Source organism: Rosa chinensis, chromosome 2 (assembly GCF_002994745.2).
Source record: "Rosa chinensis cultivar Old Blush chromosome 2, RchiOBHm-V2, whole genome shotgun sequence".
Taxonomy (NCBI): Eukaryota; Viridiplantae; Streptophyta; class Magnoliopsida; order Rosales; family Rosaceae; genus Rosa; species Rosa chinensis.
This window is the reverse complement of record NC_037089.1, coordinates 13,892,568-13,912,339: the sequence shown is the minus strand read 5'-3', so window position 1 is coordinate 13,912,339 and position 19,772 is coordinate 13,892,568. Positions and strand designations below refer to the sequence as shown.

The 19,772-nt window shown below is 44.1% G+C and overlaps 2 protein-coding genes across 3 annotated transcripts; one reads left to right on the top strand and one right to left on the bottom strand.

The window, feature by feature from the left end:
* Positions 1–11,894: 11,894 nt before the first annotated feature.
* Positions 11,895–15,218, top strand: LOC121051135. Of its 2 annotated transcripts, XM_040513152.1 has the most exons (4): positions 11,895–13,161; positions 13,294–14,183; positions 14,287–14,440; positions 14,534–15,218. In XM_040513152.1, exons 1-4 carry the CDS (start codon positions 12,033–12,035, stop codon positions 15,190–15,192), a joined length of 2,832 nt encoding a protein of 943 aa, XP_040369086.1. In that variant the 5' UTR covers positions 11,895–12,032; the 3' UTR covers positions 15,193–15,218. The 2 variants fall into 2 exon arrangements, with proteins under 2 accessions (XP_040369086.1, XP_040369085.1); XM_040513151.1 differs by having other exon boundaries at positions 11,895–14,183.
* Positions 15,219–15,541: 323 nt separating this feature from the next.
* LOC112183734 lies at positions 15,542–18,685 on the bottom strand. Its single transcript, XM_024322073.1, has one exon. It carries the CDS (start codon positions 18,683–18,685, stop codon positions 15,542–15,544), a length of 3,144 nt encoding a protein of 1,047 aa, XP_024177841.1.
* Between the last annotated feature and the right edge of the window lie 1,087 nt (positions 18,686–19,772).

Sequence of the window (19,772 nt, the reverse complement as noted above, 5' to 3'; positions counted from 1 at the left end):
ATGATCCGCTGATGTCCACCGCTAGGAGCAACTGCTAGCTAAGGAGCCACCACCGAGAGTTCTCTACCGAAGAACCATCTCTGCCAAAGCCCTGCTGACCACAGCCAGCGGCTAATCCTCCGCCGGCCAAAAGTTCCGCTTAACCACTGATGAATAGCTCCGTTGGCCAAACGCTTCGCTCCGCCGCTGGCTAAAAAACACCGCCAGCCAGGCCTCACCGCCAACCACAACCAGCGGCAAAACCTCTGCTAGGCACCTCCAGCGAGCCTCTCAGCCGGACAACCCACTAGCTCCATCAACGAGCTCTACCGTTCATGCTCCGTTGATGATCCAAAGCTCCAACTCCTCCGCTGGGCATCACTGCTCCTCTGCTGGCCAAGAGAACCGTTGACAAGCTCCACCGCTTGACAAAACTGCTCCAGCTGACTAAAGGCACCACCAGCCACAACACCACTACGAGCTCCGCTAGCTGAGTTCCGCCGGTCTTCTTCCTCCGCTGACCAGCGAAAAACCTCCGCTGAGCTCAAGCACCACCGAACTCCGGGCCTGCTGCGAAGTTCCGCCGGCCTTCTTCCTCCGTTGAGCTCAAGCACCGCCGAACCCGAGCTCCGCCGAACTCCGGGCCTACTGGACGAGCTTCCTCCGCTGGCCTTCCACCTCCGATGTGAGCAAAGCTCTACTCCTCCGGTCAACCCCAGGGCCATCTCTCATTAGCACCGGCCTTCTCATCGGAGAGATCAAATTCGATCTTGCTTCGTCGACTGCCCACAGACGGCAGCAGCTCATGATAAAAGAAAAATGCTAAGTTTTTCTGCGTCATACACCCACAAGCACCACATGCTTCTGTTATATCCCTATTTGTGCACACATACACTTACCACATGGGACACCTGTCCACACACACACCTCACATATATTTATGTTTATATGATTGCACACATGTGCCATTTCCATCAGCTATGGATACATACACATCAAGTGAATAGTTGTGTGTCAGAACTTTTATACCAAACATGCATATGGCAGAAGCACATAAATTATACATATATGCCTGTGTTAGCGGTGCGGTATGGCATTCATACATGTCTCTGGACATTTATATATATATATATATGTCCAAGCTATCAGAAGGGAGTACTCACCATGCCTCTGGATATCCATGCATGTGTCTGCATGCATCATTAACAAAAAAGCATAATTGACTTCTCATGCACACTCTCTTAGTCTGTCAAGTCTTTTCACCCCATGTGCCCACTGACAGAATGAATACTCTTTACTAAAGGCATCAGCTACTCTCTCAGTAACTATTATGTGCATACACCCGTGCACATTGCAAGTAACGACATATATTTTCCGGGCATTATAAAACTTCAATATCATGAGGTTAACGTGTTTAGCTTGCTATACTCTGATGCACAGATCACGCCATATATTTTTTTATTTTTTGCTTTCAAATTAAGCACAAAGCATCAGTGGCCACTCTTTTGTCCTCTTCTAGCGAATAGCTGTTGTGCATGCATCAAAGATTAGCTCATTATTCATGCTTCAACTAGCATTAAACATCTAAAGTATGTGCCTGCTTCTCATTTGTGCTCTTTTACACCTTCCAGCATGGTACGATACTAAATAACATCACACACTTACAAGCTTTGTGTGCATGATCTGCCATTTTAGCCAAGACTTGCCGCCATATTTTATTGACCTCATGGACATGGCCTTACTTACAAAACTTGCACATGGCCATGCTTATGACATTCAAAGCGTGTAACTGTAAATTAACGTTGTGCGTATATGTGAGATAGCAATTAGAGTTGCAGCATTTTTAACATCGTAACATGAGGCTACATATACACATGTTTAATCAATTAAATTACACGGATTGATTACTAATCATTTCTCTTATGTTAAGGAGGCACAAGCACCATTTCAGTCAGCGAAATCATTAGCCTTCTACTATGATGTTTCGTCGGAACAATGGACCGTCACGCTCGGCCAACTCCGCTAGCCTCCAAATCGGCATAAGATAAGTAACTCTATCTTATCTTTTACGCTCTTGCAATTAGAGCCATGGCTATGCTTTTATTACTTTTAAAAGCATGCCTACAACATTTCTTACATTTGGCAACACTTTCTAGGCCTTACATGCTAGATATGCCATGCTTCAAATATCGATCTTAATGATCTCTAAAGCATGTTTACAACAAATATAAAATGTTATTAGCAACTTTACTACAAGTACATGCTATACACATGTGCCATGCTTCTATTTTAATTGCAACTCAATTAAATAAGTATGGGTCACTCAAACAAAATTTTATTACTTGCTCTATTTGTTTGTCATGTTTCATACAAGTACAAACTTTACGAGTCTGTGGTCACCGCCAGGCGGTAAGGCAATGACTCATAATGACAATGACCGCTACGCAGCATTGCAGTCAAGTTTCTCCTCTGAGAAATAGTAATGGGACTAGTTAACACAGCCCACGGCAGCCATTGATCCGGCAGTTAACCCCTACACTTGGGTACCAAAGATTGGGCTTGCTACCCAACACCCTCTGCTCCGTGCAGCTCCCCCTCAACAAACAATTTACTGACCATCCGGAGGTCCGTCGTGGCTGGGGAGTGGGGGACTCCCTGGCGGGCCTAGCAGGGGCCCACCCGAAAGGGCAAAAGCGTTCGCTCCAACCAATTCTAGATGGACGACGCACTCGCACTAATTATGCTTGATATATGGCACAAAGCTACGCTTTGGTATCAACCCGCAAGAACACCCTCCTTGACTGGGGACTTCGGGGACTTGTACATACAGCCCAGCATAATTAGCAACGGTCACGCTCATGCCTCAGGGCATCACATTCGAGCTACCCGTTAAAGCCTCAGCGGCATCCTCAAGCTCTCACGCTCTCGCCGCAGCGGTACCGCCGATCTGTCGTACTCTAGCCTCAGTGGCATCCTTGAGATCTCACGCTCTCACCTCAGCGGCATCCTCGAGCTCTCACACTCTCGCTGCAGCGGTACCGCCAAGCTGTCGTACTCTCGGATCAGCAGCATCCTCGAGCTCTCACGCTCTCGCCACAGCGGTACCGCTGAGCTATCGTGCTCTCGACTCAACGGCATCCACGAGCTCTCACGCTCTCGCTGCAGCGGTACCGCCGAGCTGTCGTGCTCTCACCTCAATGGCATCCTCGAGCTCTCACGCTCTCACCTCAGCAGCATCCTCGAGCTCTCACGCTCTCACCTCAGCGGTACCGCCGAGCTGTCGTACCCTCGGTTCAGCGGCATCCTCGAGCTCTCACGCTCTCGCCGCAGCGGTACCGCCGAGCTATCGTGCTCTCGGCTCAGCGGCATCCACGAGCTCTCACGCTCTCGCCGCAGCGGTGGCCGAGCTATCGTGCTCTCGGCTCAGCGGCATCCACGAGCTCTCACGCTCTCGCCGCAGCGGTACCACCGAGCTGTCTTGCTCTCGCCTCAGCGGCATCCTCGAGCTCTCACCTCAGCTGCATCCACTAGCTGTCCTGCTCTCGCCCCAGCGGCATCCCCGAGCTTCCGCTCTCATGCCTTCCCGGCACCACAAGCTACCGCTCATGCCTTCGCGGCACCCTTGAGCTTCACGCTCACGAGCTTCCGCTCATGCCTTCCCGGCAACCCCCGAGCTTCCGCTCACAAGCTTACCGCTCATACCTTCGCGGCACCCTTGAGCTTCAAGCTCACGACCTTCCGCTCATGCCTTCCTGGCACCATGAGCTTCCGCTCACGAGCTTACCTCTCATGCCTTCGCGGCACCCTTGAGTTTCCGCTCATGCCTTCCCGGCACCCCTGAGCTTACTGCTCATGCCTTCCCGGCAACCCCGAGCTTCCGCTCATGCCTTCCCGGCAACCCCGAGCTTCCGCTCATGCCTTCCCGGCACCCTCGAGCTTCCGCTCATGCCTTCCCGGCACCCCCGAGCTTCCGCTCAAGCCTTCCCGGCACCCTCGAGCTTACCGCTCCTGCCTTCCCGGCAACCAACGAGCTTTCGCTCATGCCTTCCCGGGAACCCCGAGCTTCCGCTCATGCCTTCCCGGCACCCTCGAGCTTACCGCTCATGCCTTCCCGTCAACCAACGAGCTTTCGCTCATGCCTTCCCGGCACCCCCGAGCTTCCGCTCATGCCTTCCCGGTACCCCCGAGCTTACCTCTTATGCCTTCCCGGCAACCCCGAGCTTCCGCTCATGCCTTCCCGGAACCCCCGAGTTACCGCTCATGCCTTCCCGGCACCCCTGAGCTTCCGCTCATGCCTTCCCGGCACCCCCGAGCTTCCGCTCATGCCTTCCCGGTACCCTCGAGCTTACCGCTCATGCCTTCCCGGCAACTATCGATCTCCCGCTCATGCCTTCCCGGCACCCCCGAGCTCGCCGCTCATGCCTTCCCGGCACCCCCGAGCTCGCCGCTCATGCCTTCCCGACAATCCTCGAGCTTTACACATGCCTACTCGACACACCACACGTTAATGGAACATTGAATTCTTCTACCATTTGTCGCTTGCGACAAATTGAATTCTTTTCGCTTTCCATTAATGCGAGCGACAACCAAACAAACACAAGCGTTCACGTATTCATCATTCACGAATTACAAACGTTTACCTTCGCAGCGCTCATGCAACTTACATTTATCATATGAAATCCATATGCTCACACGACCATACGCGTTCTCGAGTTTGTACGTCATAATCGATCGTACTCGGCACCATTCGCGTGTATACATCAACATGTATCACAGACCCTATACGTTCATATATGACAACGCATATCAATGCAACTCACATTTGTTGCCTAATGCAACGAGCATTCTACATATGCCTGTGTTTTTTTGTCTTTCTTGTGCAGGTTAACGAGTCCCTTCTTGCTTACAGAGTTTGGGGACTTGTAAGGGCTCCGTGCCGCCCGGTTACTTATGCTTGATGACTTCATGATTATAACTCCCCAACCAAAAAGCTCCTCTTACTTGGGGACTTCGGGGACTTGTACATACCTCTACTAGTGACACTAGTTTGCTATCTCACCAAGCATAAGTAACACCCTCTTTGGGACACCCACAAGCCATGGTGAGGCCCAACCGAGACATGTATCTTGTAGCCCTATGTTCAAGCTACGCTACGGTATCCGGAAGTGGCAAATCCGTCGCTGGGAAGCCACCTTCCCGGCCTTGCCAAGTTGCCTCCACAATATGCTTCTCTAGACTAGAATAGTAACTTTGAGTCCCACATCTAAGAAAATGTAAATGAGGAGCCTCCTTCCCCTATAAAAGGAGACTCCTCCCACAACTCAACACATCCCATTGCATCTTTTGTAATCCCCTTGGGCGCAAGGCTCAACACACTAGTGTGACATTCAAGTGGACGTAGTTTCCCGCTAAGGCGGGAGATGAACCACTATACATCTCGTGTCACTCTCTCTCTCTCTCTAAAGCTAACTTGAGATCCCACGGATCACTAACATTAACAGATGGCTTAAGAATGAGTATGCTGAGCTAACTTAAGCCTTTATTTAAAAAGTAAATGTGTTTGTAGTGATGAGAAGCTGCAAAAGGTAAATGATTTCTAGAATGTAAGATATATTGCGAGTGTTAGCAAATAAAGATTGAGATTTTTCCATGTTGCTGGTAAGGTTTACTAAAGGAGTAGGTTTTGTAAACAAGCTTGACAAGGGTGATATGGTAAAGAATTAGGTTAGAATGTGTAATGCATTGATGTTTGCAATGACTGGGGGGTGTGTGTTTGCAAAATTATTTTCCGCAATGGTTCTTGATCCCATGAACAGAGCCTTAGGGATAGATTGGGATCTACTGCTGTTAAAATATTGTAGCTTGAGATACGTTGCAGTGAGGAAGAAACCACCAGCTAGAGTCACAGCCTAGTCCCCAGCGGAGTCGCCAAAATGTGAGGGCAATTTTGTGTTTTGGATCTTTTGCAGCAGGGCCCTCTTGATTAAGCTTGACGAGGCCCAAAATTGATTAAAGGTTGGACCTGAGAACAACTTCGTTGTGACCAGCTAGAAAATAACAGCAGCGATTGGACTAGATAATAACAGCAGCGATTGGATTAGATGATAACAACAACAATTCAATTAGATGATAACAACATCGATTGGAGTTAGTTTCATAGGAACAGAGCTTATAGGTGGATATGTTGTGGGAGCTAGATGCCTGAGAGTTTAGCAGAGAGAGTTCCAACAATGGCATGGTTCTAGGTTTTGGGTAGATTGGGCGAATTGATGGTTAGGGATTCAGAGATGAAGCTTGATCTCTTGCTTGATGTTTTTGGGTTGGTATGGTCTGGTTTCCAACGGCAGTGAACTCGCTTTTTATAGCGGAGATAGGCGGGGAAGATTCATGCTAAGAACCGAGGGTTTTGAAGTGGTATTCTTAGTTTTGGTGGGATAATCCTAAAGCTCTCAAATTTTGTTTTCTCCATGAAACCAAAAGGGTGACTATGAGGGTGAAGGTCGGTGGTATAGGCATAGGGTGGTGAAGATCCTAGATTATGCACTGCTGTGATCTTTGAGGGATTCTAATCCCTTATTTTATGCTATTGTAAACTATGATCACAAAATTTGAAGGCTATTGGAAATTGAAACGGGATTGCTGGGTATATGAATCAGAAAGCTTCTCCATAGATTCTAGGTTCTTGCCAGAAATGGTGAAGCACTAATCCCAGCAATAATTTTGATAGAACGACATTCTAGTTTGGGGAAGAAGATGGTTTCAACGGGCTCGGGCTAGAGACCGTTGTAATGGGCTTTCGGTAAGGAGATAATTCTAATGGGCTTTGTATTTTACTGGGCCTGCTTTCATCTCTCTACTAGCCTTTGTTAAGATTTGAACCCCTCAAGCATGAATTTTTGGCCCCCAAGCCCAAAATTGTTGATGGTCCTTATCTTAACAACAGGCCTCACAGAATCTGTTACCTTCCACACCACACCCTTCCGTACGTATAAGCCCCAAAACGTAGCTTGGGTCTACGTGCATCGTATGGTAAATAAGCGTGTAAGCTTCTTTAAAAATGCATGTTAGTCATTTGAATGTTCTGGCTTGTCGTATCTCTTGCTAACTAGAGGGCCTCCTTTTGACATGAAGTGGGCTTGCTTGAAGGCCTAATTAGGTCACGAGGTTGATCACTCATCCCCTTTGCTTGTCACTCCTTAAATTTGAACTTGTGGAAATTTGGGTATCAACACACTGTTATGAATGTCTTAACGATTATCAATTTGGCTGAAAATTTACAGAGGTGATCTACTCATGTAGGCCTAAAGATTGAATGATAGAGATGTCGATGCGTAGCCGAAAAATGGGTCTAATAAGCTATATATATATATATATATATATGTATACACACACACACACACACACACATACAAGCCCTTCTGGTGAGTGATCCATTTTTTTGGCCATTTTAAGGGATCGCTTATCACTTTTAGATCATATATTGGGATCTCGACCGTTTAGTTCTTACCTGTATATGAGTAGATCACTTCTACAAGTTTTCAGCCAAATTGATAGCCATTAAAATATAGAATTATATCAAATTAATGGACGAACCAAATTTGTCAAACTGAACCGTTCATGTTTAGAATTGTAAATTGCAATTATAAATGCCTTAATGATCATCGATTCGGCTGAAACTTTGCATAAGTGATCTATTCATGAAGTCTTAAGAAGTGGACGGTTGAGATGCCGATATATAATTGAAAAATGGATCCCACAAGGGATCCCTTAAAATGGCCAAAGAAAGTGATCCCTTAGTGGAAGGGCCCTTTACACACACACATAAAAACAACATGGAGAGAGATGACTACCCTGGAGACTTTTTTTATGTATTCTACGTCCCATCTATTCTTGTTGTGAATGTTCAGGTGCTTATTCTTTAACACTTTTTCTCCCAAGCTTCTACCTTTTATATTGTGTATATGTAGTTTCTTTCATCTTGTCTGGAAGTTTAAAGATGCTGCAAACAATAACGATTATTGTTTGTTCTGGTAATCTGATTATATTGTCTGACCATAGTCTTTGTGCGTCATTTGAAATGTATGATCATAATGCTCATAGCCTCCTGTGCTCCTCTTTTCTCAAGCTTTCTATCTCTTATATTGTTTCCCTATATAATTCTTGTTTTTCATTTTGTCTGGAAATTGAAGGTGATGCAGATTATGTTGAGTACTGTTTGTTTTGATAATCTAACTATAATGCCTAATCATAGGCTTTGTGCAGCATTTGAAATGTATGATCGTAATGTTCATAAATCTCCTGTAGCCTTCTATTCCCAAGTTTTCTAACTCTTACTTTGTTTCTCTATTTCAATTATTCTTTTTTTTCTTTTTCTTTTTCTGGAAGTTGAAAGATACTGCACTATGTTCAAGAATTGAAGGAGGTCCAACTACCAATGTTGGAGCTATGAATAAAACCTCCTAAAAAAGGCATTCATTGATTTTATTAGACGATGGGCAACTTGGGAAAATTAGAGAGGTGTAGATAACATGATAACAAATTGGAGGTCTATGAAGTCCGGATGTAATGGTGAGTTGAAAAAATAGTATAATATTTAAAAAAAAAAATACATGAAAAACCATGATTTTCATTCGAAAAGTTTTATATACTGCACACCTCTTATATTTTTTTTGTCATCAAACTTTCATCTATATCCCTCATTAATAAATAAATAAAAGTAAAAATAAAGAAGATTTTACAAAAATAAAATAAGAATTAAATGCTTTCTATATGAAATTGTTAATTAAATATTCTTATAGGTTAAATTTCTCTTCACCTCAAGATACAATCGACCTCTCTTCAATATCATATGTGAACGTCAATGACAGATGAAATAATTGTAGTCCACCTGAAGAATTAGCAAGCAACCAAATTGGTTAAAGCATATCGAAAGAGGTTATAAAACCATCAAATATATCTTGGATACATGAATACATCATCATCATTCTCTTCGTGCGTGTGCAAAACAACAACCATGGCTCATTATTATTTACTGATTTTAATATTGGCTATGACTATATAGATCATGAAGATATTGTTGTAAACACGAAAATCTGAAAGCAAACAAGATACAGACACGTGTACAAAAATAATATATTTTATTAATTCAAGTGCGGGTTACAATCTTTGGTAATCCTCTGATTCGATCTCCGATGGTAATCCTCTGATTCGATCTCCGACGATGAATTTCACTCAAGGGCTTGACGCTTGATCTTGAGTTGGAAGATGGTCACGAGAGTCGACACGTGACGAGTGCTTTGGCTTGAGGTTGGTGATGAACCGGCTATTTGGCAGCTTGAGGGTTCTTCACACGAGCTTGGGAGGCTTCAGGAATTTTGAGAGTATTTTCTTCTCTTTTCTGGCTGAAGTCCTTCTCTTGATTTGAGAAGGGGTATTTATAGTGTCGGCGTCTCTTCCAATTTGGAATGACATGATGACACGTAATTAATTGTATTTTCCTTAATTACGTAATCAAATTAATCAACGTCAATTAACTAATTTAATCACGATCATTAAGGAATTAGCCAACCAATTTAATGACTGATTTTAATCACATTTTCCTTAATAACATAATCAAACCAATCAGCGTTAATTAGCTGGTTTAATCACGACTATTTAAGGAATCAGCCAATTAATTTGATGACTGATTGTCGTCCTGATTACAAATTGATATCTAATCAGCAGACAAGATTTAATACTTGATTTGACTTGGAATCAATTTATTTAATTTGATTGATCCGTTTTAATATCAATTGATTTAGCCGGAGCAAATTCATTTATTGCCGTCGGGCCTTTCATGTGTCGCCAAGTGTCATTCTCTGAGTCTGTGTGATTTTGCTGACTCACAAGCCACGTGGACATTTTGTGGGACCCACATGCCGACTAAATTTGTTCAGTCATAATTTTGAGTGTTGACCGAATTATTTAATGAATTTATTTTCATTAAATTTTTGGTGTCTACAAATGCCCCCACTTCAAGGTGCGCTGTAAACATGTGGTTGTCACGTGTTGGAAGTGTGACTTGAAGTTTGAATTTTGACTTTTTTTTTTTTTTTTTTTTTTTTTTTTGTCACCTTGACTTTGACGGCTTTTCCATTTTAGCTTGTCGCAATGCTTTGCTTTAATGGAGCTGGCTTGTAGAACTCCAAAGTTGTAGAGATTCCTTTGGAATCTCGATTTAATTTCTTAGAGATTCTCTCGAAATTTTTTTTTTGTAGGGATTCTCTCGCAATCAGGATTTAATTTTGTAAATATGGCAAGGACTTCAAATGGGCATGTGACAAATCCCATAATATAAGAATATTTACTGAATAAATCTTTGATTTTTTCAGAATAAAATATTTACTCACAAAATTTCTGCACTCAAAACATTATTGCCATATATAACAGAAAATTTAGGATTTCTGCCATATTTTTCTAGTCTCAACTAGGAAATTAATGAAGTGAAAAACCCTAGACTTTCAACATAAAAGGACGGCCTCCTCACACCTACTTTTCTAACCCGTCTTCTTCAGCAACAGCAACTCTTGGAATCGACTATCAATTCTCACGTTCCTTGCTTTCTTGCTTTTTGTCTTTGGTGTTGCAGAAGATCATCGAGCAATTAAGGTGATTTGTCTTCACTCAATTTTTTTTGTTAATAACCGAGTTAATCGATACAGTCTGTGCTAACTTTTTTTCTTTTCTCTGTTTTTTTTTTTTTCCTGACAGGAACTTGCTGCTACTGACGTGCTGCTTCTCAACCTCGAACCTTGAGTTTGCGCGACTTATTGGTAGTGGGAAAGGTAACTAGTTGTACGTCCATTGCTCGCCTCTTTTAATCAATATTTTGATTATCGTCTTGTCATACATGCCCTGACGTCATTCAATTATCCATGTTCCTCCTTGTATGGTCTGAACATACAAACAAGATATGTGCAAACCATGATGCCATGACTCATTCCTACTCTTAATCATTCTTTATCACCTGCCCCCACATATTTTCTCATGATATCAACCCTTTTTTTTTTTTTTTTTTTTTTTTTTTTCCGGCACCGTACATGCATATATACTGCCAGATTCATAATATCATGATTCCATGTTTCCTTCTTTCTGACATGAACATATATAATTGGAAGCTTGCACGTGCAGACTCATATTTATGCACTTGATCACACACTCATATTTATGCATGTGCAACACTGCAGCCCCTGGAATTTCTCTTCACATCACACATGTAAACTTGCAGTGGCATGATTAATTGCTCATTCATGTTCACAGAAGGAATTTTTTTTTTACCTCGCACAGTATATGTGTACTCTAACAATTACTTAAATTTTTTTTCAGAATTGTGGTGACAATTGTAGAACGCCAACTTGCTTCTTTATTTGCTGCTTCTTGTTGCTAATTTCTTGCCTTCAGTTCCGCAAGTCATCAAGCTGAGGTCTGGCCTTATGTCCCTTTTTTATTATTGTCATAACCTGCCTTGACCTAATCAAAATATAATTCCATGACATATTCTTTTCTTCTTCTTGCATGATTATATATATATATATATATATATGTATATATATATTTTTTTCCTTTTTCATGGCATCACCCCTTTTAATGTCGCAAAGCTTCATATGTATGTCAATATATATATTGCTTCTTTTTTGTAGGGTTTTGGCGATCATTGAAGAACGCAGACGACCTAAGCGCTTGGATTCCTCCACTCTTGTGCGTGGCAGGGTCCGCCAAAAGCAATTAGGCTTTGCGTGTTTATCGACATCAAGGAGAAGAACGTGGACGTCCTAAACGCTTGGATCCCTCCACCTTTGTGCGTGGTAGGGTCCACCAAAAGCGGTTAGGCTTCGCGTATTTGGCGGCTCACAGAGAGAAGAACGCGGACGTCTATCGACATCAAGGAGAAGAACGTGGACGTCCTAAACGCTTGGATTCCTCCACCTTTGTGCGTGGTAGGATCCACCAAAAGCGGTTAGGCTTCGCGTACATCGTCAGACACTTGCGATCGCGATTTCTGTCCTTTCGTGGCCATGGCTTTCTTCAAGTGCTTCAAGAAAGGGACAATCACCATCCTCGAGGATCCGGAGGATGCTCAAAATGATGGAACTACTCTGCAAGTGCACCCATCGTTGACTGGGCCTCAAGCGATCGATGTCCCTCCTTATGACCCTTCAGCTCACATCATCCAGTGGACTCATGTAGTGCCTCGCCAGCTGGCTATGTTCCGACAACCGAGATCTGGAAGAGACCAACAAAACTCGCATGTACTGTTGCTGAAGTCTTCGCATCATGATCAGAACACTCCTCAGACCCCATTCAAGCTTCTCAGCGATCGTGTACGCAACGGTTCAGTGAAGTGGAGCAATGCATTTCGCGCAAATGGAGGCTTCTCTTACACAGAGTTCTACTGGGAATGGGTAGAAGATATCTTAAGCAGGAATGGCAAGCTTACCCGGGAGACTGGCCTCTATCGAGCTATATTCGCCTCACTATTCAGCTATGACCGTGTTGCAGCTGTCATACGAGCCTTCTGCGAGTACTGGTGTCCCGTGACGAATACCCTCCACACTTCTAACGGGGAAATGTCTATCTCCCTCTGGGATTTGGACCAACTTGGAGGTTTACCCATTGCCGGACGATTCTATGATGAGGTTGTCCCAGCTGCTGAAGAGCTTTCTGCAACGAGCAAAGGGAGTCAACAGAGCTGCCGTTATTTGTTTCTCGCCTACCATAAGCTCTGCAAAGAAAGCCAAGGGCAGAAGGTGAAAATAACTTCCTGGATACGATATTGGTATAGAGGAGCTTTGCGCTACAAGAGGCCTCCAAACAAAAGCACCAGGAACAAAAGAGATCCGCCCCCGAATGTATTTAATCCATCTGGCAGGATCCATGAAATCCGACAACGTACTTCTGCAGACCTCGCAGTCTTTGAGGACTTAGGCGTAGAAGGTGAAGATATAGAGTCCACCTACTTGGCCGCTTTTCTTGCTTGTTGGTTGTGCCTGTTTGTTTTACCTGGAGACAACACCGGCTTGATTCGTCCAGGAGTATTCAAAGTCGCCAGCAAAATGTCACAGGGTGTACAGTTTTGCCTAGCGGTACCAGTGCTGGCCAGCATCTATCAGGGTTTGAACGAGCTTTCTGTTTCCAGCGATCCAGGTAATTGCTCGGCTGCTCTTCCTTTTCATTATATTTATGCATGGCTAGCAGAGTACTTCGGCACCCACTTTCAGTCTCCACTTCCCAACGACCTAAGGCCCCGTATGGTTCGCTTCTCCGGAGAACTTTCAGCTAGGCATTTTGGAGACTCACAGGCTCTTTCTTTGTTCGACACATGTGATAATGTGAAGATGGGTGTATTTGCCAGGGTATTTTCAGAGAGCAGAGTGATTATCAACCGCAGTAACATCTCCCATTTAGACTTGATATATCTTATCAGCCTTCGATCCGGGTACCTTTCTCTAAGGCAGGATAACCGACGAGTCGTTCAGCCATACAGTCCACATCGGTTTAGTCGACAGTTTGGTTATGTCCAAGACATTCCTGGCAGCCTTAAGAATGACATTCGCACCAGCGTACTAGCTTTGATTTATTTGCATTGGGATTCTTGCACTAGAATGGACACTAACTGTGAGGTAACGTTGCCGATCCAGAGTGCTATCACGGAGTATATGGTTACCCGAGACTATGTTGATTGGTGGTCTAAAGTGTATCATTCTACACCAGTGAAGATGACGAGAGTAGCGCCTACTAGTAGAGCCCTGCACAAGCCTCTGAAAGCAAAAGAAGACAAGGACGTCAACCGCGCTGCGCCTCGTCGCCAGAATGTGATTGCTTGTGAAGTCGAATGTAGCACCAATGTCCCTGCGCTTCCTGATAGGGCTTCGCTCCCAGATAAGGACCGTCAGGCTCATCCAGTCGACATTCTAGAGGATGATGGAGACTCTTTAGATTCTCACGTCGCTTTCATCCGTCCACTTAAGCTGAAAAAACCTGTCATCAAAGAAAGAAGGCGTAGTGGAAGCAGCGGTAGCAATGATAGTGAAGTGCACTTTAAGCGTCGAAAAACTGACACCAGCCTCGGCCCTACTTATTGTGATCCCAATGCTGAGTTCACTCTGAATACTGACTTTCTTGGTGACATCTCAACTTCTTCGCAACCGATGCTGCAGCGAAATGAGGTAACTTTTTTAGACTTGCGTCAGAGAGATTTTTTTTCCTTTTTTTTTTTTTTTTTTTTTTGGTTTTCTTGGAACTTGAATTGTTCTTTTCCCATCTTTTTAGGGTGCAGAGATTGATGGTCATTCACTTTGGGGAAACGATGACGCCTCTTTAGACCCTATACGTGTTCCTTCTGCAGCGGAACTTGAGGCTTACGCTTTACCCACGAAAGGAAAATCCAATGCAAAGAATGACTCACAGCAAATTGACCCTACAGGTACAATTCTTAACTCTTGTGTATTTTCATTGCACTTTAAGCCTCTTTTTTTTTTTTTTTTTTTTTTTTTTTTAACTAATGATATATGTACAGGTCCACTTACCATGGTGCGTCCTCCTAAGCCTCTGAACACCATAGCCTTTTCTGAGGCCTCTCTTGGTGGAGCTGCTATTATAGATGCCAGCCAAAGACTTCGTGATATTCGTCAACAAGCTGCTACTGCAGTTTGTGAACAAATTGAAGATATGATAATGAAGCACTCCTCCAAGACCATTCTTTCCAGCAAGGGGGAGCTTGACAAGCTGATAGCTGAGCTTAGCCATTATGGGATTGATCCTTCATCCGTAAGGGGAAAAGTTGAAGGATTGTTGAGTAGTGCTGACCAATACAACTTGGCACGACTTTCTTGTTCACGCAAGGCTACTCCAGGCACACGTATTCAACGTCTGGCTGACACAAAGTCAGAAATTGCGAAGGTCACTTCAATTCGTCAAGCTGACTCTGATCATCGTCAATCTACACTCAAGTCTTTGGAGAAATTAAAGGAGGAGCAACGAAAATTGGAGCAAACAGTGACTTTACTAGACGAGAGACTTCTACTACAGGAGAAGAAGCTTGTCGACCTAAAAAATGAGGAGACTCAAATCCAAGAGACCCCCGAGGTGACCACTGCAGAGCTTGAGACGACAAAATCATTGCGAGATACTTTTGAGAACCACCGCAATAGCTTCAAGGGTTTGACTTGGGTGTGAAGAGCTGTTCTCCATTTGTAACTTCTGATGATTTTTTTTTTCATTTTCCTTTATCATTTGTAATAAGTCAAACTTTGACAGTCATAACTTATTATAAAAAATAAGTACTTTTCTACTTATTTACTTCTTGAATAGTAAACAAACCCTTTATTTTTATTTGATTTGACTGAACTCGAGATTGTTATTCCCAAGCTGCCTACGTATCCTTCCAATGAAGGAATCAAGTCATCACGTAGTTCAAGGGTTTATGGATGCTGTAAATTTTTTTATTTTTTTTATTTATTTTTTTTTTTGTGTGTGCCATGTGCAGTTTAGGCTCATGCTGGCTAGGAGCGGCTTCTTGCTTTCTTCAAGCGTAGTACCTCTTCAGGAACTTTCCATTTATGGGGCCAATCCTCAGGCCATCTTCAGCCACAATTTTGTAGGCTCCATTGGTGTAGACTTCGCGGACTACATAAGGTCCATCCCACTTTGACTGAAACTTTGGACCAGTCTTGTGTGTCATAATGATAGGTCTGCGCACGGCAAGCACTAGATCACCAACTTGAAAGGATCTGGGTCGAACCCCTTTGTTGAAAGCTCGTGACATTCGAGCTTGATAGCATTCCAAGTGCTGTTGCGCGTCAAGTCTTTTTTCATCTAAGGCTTCCAACTCCTGAAGGCGTAACTTGACGTTCTCTTCATCAGTCAGTCCCTCTTGCAAAGCAATCCTCAGAGATGGAATCTGTTTCTCCAAGGGTAAGACAGCTTCAACACCATATACAAGGGAGTAAGGTGTAGCTTTCGTGGGAGTTCGATATGTCGTTCTATAGGCCCAGAGCGCCTCGCCCATTCTCTCATGCCAATCCCTTTTTGTTTTGCTGACAACTTTCTTCAAAATGTTGCACAATGTCTTGTTGAATGCTTCAGCCAACCCATTTGCCGGGGCGTTGTACATAGAAGAAAAGTGTAACTTGAAGTGAAATTTCTCACAGAGTTTCTCCATGGCACTATTGGAAAAGTACTTGGCATTGTCTGTGATGATGCAGCGAGGAACACCATATCGTTGAATGATATTCCCTTTGATGAAGTCTACAACATTTTCTTTCTTTATTTCTTTAAGCGGTACCGCCTCTGCCCATTTTGAAAAGGAATCCGTAGCCGCTAGAATGTATGAGTGACTGGCGGAGGATTTCGGAGTTATGGGCCCAACAGCATCAAGTCCCCACACATCGAAGGGGTAGGAAGCAATCGTTGGATGCAGTGGCTCTGGTGGTTGATGGATGAAGTTTGCATGAAACTGGCAAGCCTGACACCTTTGTGCATACTCCATGCAATCTTTAACCATAGTGGGCCAATAGTAACCCATCCTCTTCACTTGAAAATGGAGTTTAGGACCTGACTGGTGAGCTCCGCATACTCCTGAATGAGCTTCCTCCATAGCCTTAGCAGCTTCTTCTTTCCCCAGACATCTAAGAAGCAATCCATCGAATGATCGTCGATAAAGAGTCTCCTTATAGTAGAAGAAGCGTGATACTCTTCGTCTTATGTCCAAGCGTTGCTTTGGGTCATCAGACAACTTATTTCGCTCAAGGTAATCAATCAACGGGTACCTCCAGTCATCCGCATCAATCACGTAAACAGAGATAACATTGGAGTATTCATGCCAAAACTCAGAGATTGTAGGTACAACCCACCGTTGGCAGATTGGAAGGTGTATGATTTCATCCTCTGATAATGCCAAAGTTGCTGCTAAGTTGGCCAAAGCGTCTGCCACTTGATTTTCTTTCCTTGGCACATGCGTTAGTGTAACAACATCAAAACCCTTTAAGAGTTGTGTGGCGAGCCGAAAATAAGGAACTAAATCCTCTTTCTTCACTTCATAGACAGTTAATAATTGATCAACTACTAACTTCGAGTCTCCATATACCTCTAGATTTGAGATTTTCATTTCAGCTGCGGTTTGTAGTCCCATAATTAGCGCTTGGTACTCAGCAACATTATTGGAACATAACTCACCAAGAGTAAAGGCATAAGGCAATATCTGCCTCTGCGGAGAAATGAAGACCACACCAGCTCCTGCTCCATCTGCTCGTGAAGACCCATCGAAGAACATTTGCCAAGCAGGGAGGACCTCTGTATTAAAGACTTCTTCATCTGGCAACTCATCTGAAATCTCCCAATCCGCAGGAATAGGATGATCCGCTAGGAAGTCAGCCAATGCTTGTCCTTTAACCGCTTTGGCCGGTATGTAGATGATCTCATACTGATTGAGGAGTAGTGCCCATTTTGCCATTCGCCCTGTCAAGACGGGTTGTGACATAACAAACTTGACTGGGTCAGCTCGCGCCACTAGATGCACTGTGTAAGCTTGCATGTAATGTCTTAACTTTTGTATGGCGAAGACGAGTGCGAGACAGATTTTCTCTATCGGTGGATAGTTCAGTTCCGGTCCTGTGAGAGTTCGACTCAAGTAATACAAAGCCCTCTCCTTCTTTGCTTCATTTTCTTGAGCTAGAAGTGCCCCGAGTGATCGCTCTTGAGCAGCAATGTAGAGTATAAGCGGCTTCCCAGGAATGGGTGCACCTAACACTGGAGGGTTTGCCAAGTACTTCTTTATGCTTTCAAAGGCGTTATGGCAAGCTTCATCCCATACAAAAGGCACATCCTTCTTCAGAAGTCGACTAAATGGCTGACACCGGCCTGCAAGGTTTGATATAAACCGTCTAATAAAAGCAAGCCGACCTTGGAGACTTTTTAACTCGCGTAGATTTCTTGGCTCAGGCATGTCTTGTATGGCCTTAATCTTTGACTGGTCCACTTCAATGCCACGATGTTTCACAATGAATCCAAGAAACTTGCCTGAACTAACTCCAAAAGCACATTTGAGGGGGTTCATCTTGAGCTGGTACTTGCGTAGTCTGTCAAACACCCTTCTTAGGTCTTGGAAGTGATCCGTCCTCCTTTTTGACTTGACCACTAAATCGTCGACATAACATTCCACGTACTTGTGAAGCATGTCTCCGAAGATGTTCTGCATAGCACGTTGATATGTTGCACCAGCATTTTTCAACCCGAATGGCATGACTTTGTAGCAATAAATGCCTTTGGGAGTACGGAACGCAGTAAGCTCTTCATCTTCTAAGGCCATCCTGATTTGATTGTACCCAGATGACCCATCCATGAAGGAAAAAGCTTCATGCCCTGTTGTTGCATCCACCATGAGTTCAATGATGGGCAAAGGGAAGTCATCTTTTGGACACGCATCATTTAAGTCGCGGAAGTCCACGCACACACGGAGTTGTCCGTTCTTCTTCTTGACAGGAACAATGTTTGCAATCCACTTAGGATATTGAACCTCTCTAATGAAACCTGCAGCAATCAACTTATCAACTTCAGCTTCAATTTGAGGCAGGAGTTCTGTCCGAAAGCGTCGTTGCGTTTGCTTGATCGGTCGAGCCTCAGGCTTAACTGCGAGACGATGAACCGCTACCTTTGGGTCAAGACCAGGCATTTCTTTGTACGTCCATGCAAAGACGTCTTTATATTCAAGCAGCAGATCATAGTATTTCTTTTCTTCTTCGGGACTCAGCGAAGCACTCACGAAGACAGGTCTTGGATCTTCCTTAGTTCCCAAATTGAGCTCTTTAAGCTCGTCGACAGTAGCTTGCCCCCGTCTTCAAGTTCTGGAGGAGCTTCATCTACTTCATCCTCAGAATGATCATAGTCATCTTCTTCAAAAGCCTCTGCTTCTGCTACCGTGATATGATAGGCAGATTGTACAATCTCATCTTCGCTATTGCCATCAACTTGGCCAGTGAGTATGATGGTGTGCTCCTTCACTTTGAGTTGTTCACTTGAGCTCACCTCTAACACAGAGCGTCGCTTCATGCGTGACGGAATGAGACTTCGGATCTCTTTGTTGTTTCCTTGGTCGTCGATCATCTTTCTCTTTTGCTTTTGTTGCTCTTTGGGTGCTTGTATCCTCTCAAGTGCCGACTTTCGAGGGGCTGACTCAGATTTCTTATTTCCTTCATCGGAAGATGACAACCTATTGAACACGGAAGCTCGAGTGGTCGTTTGGGTGATGCGGTTGAAAACTGAGACTCGGCTTGTTGAAGTATCGACACGATCAAATACAGAGACTCGATGTGCCAGCTCATCAACTTGTTCAGGCATCGCAACTTGAGAATTTGGACGAATGCGATCAAGTGCAGAAACGCGAGGGGCAGTTTCAGATCCTTGAGTCTCTTCTTCTACTATCTCAACACTAATGTGTTGCGTGCTTGCCTTTGCAACTTTTCTTCTTCCTGAAATTTTAATTGGTTTGCCTGGTACAAAACCAAGACCTGCTTTAGCAGGGTCAACTATGCGTCCTTGCTCTCTTAACCTCCTTTGAGATTCATTAAGCTCATGCACCTTTTTACCAGGGATGACTTGGCCACCTTCCTTGCTTGACGAACCGAAGTCATATCCAGCCTTTGCTAGCAGCTTGTAAGCGTTAGGGTCAAATCCTTCCTTTGTCCTTTTGCCAGGAAGGGTACCATGTTCTGTCTTGCCTTGAATCGGTTTGACAAATCCCTTTAGCGGCTGCTTGGTAG

What these genes read in the sequence shown, in the direction of transcription:
- LOC112183734 (XM_024322073.1), bottom strand. Translation starts at nt 18,685, where the DNA reads ATGCCTGGTCTTGACCCAAAGGTAGCGGTTCATCGTCTCGCAGTTAAG.
- LOC121051135 (XM_040513151.1), top strand. Translation starts at nt 12,033, where the DNA reads ATGGCTTTCTTCAAGTGCTTCAAGAAAGGGACAATCACCATCCTCGAG. An exon ending in CGATGCTGCAGCGAAATGAG is followed by an intron (nt 14,184 to 14,286) that starts GTAACTTTTTTA and finishes CCATCTTTTTAG; the next exon opens with GGTGCAGAGATTGATGGTCA. An exon ending in ACAGCAAATTGACCCTACAG is followed by an intron (nt 14,441 to 14,533) that starts GTACAATTCTTA and finishes ATATATGTACAG; the next exon opens with GTCCACTTACCATGGTGCGT.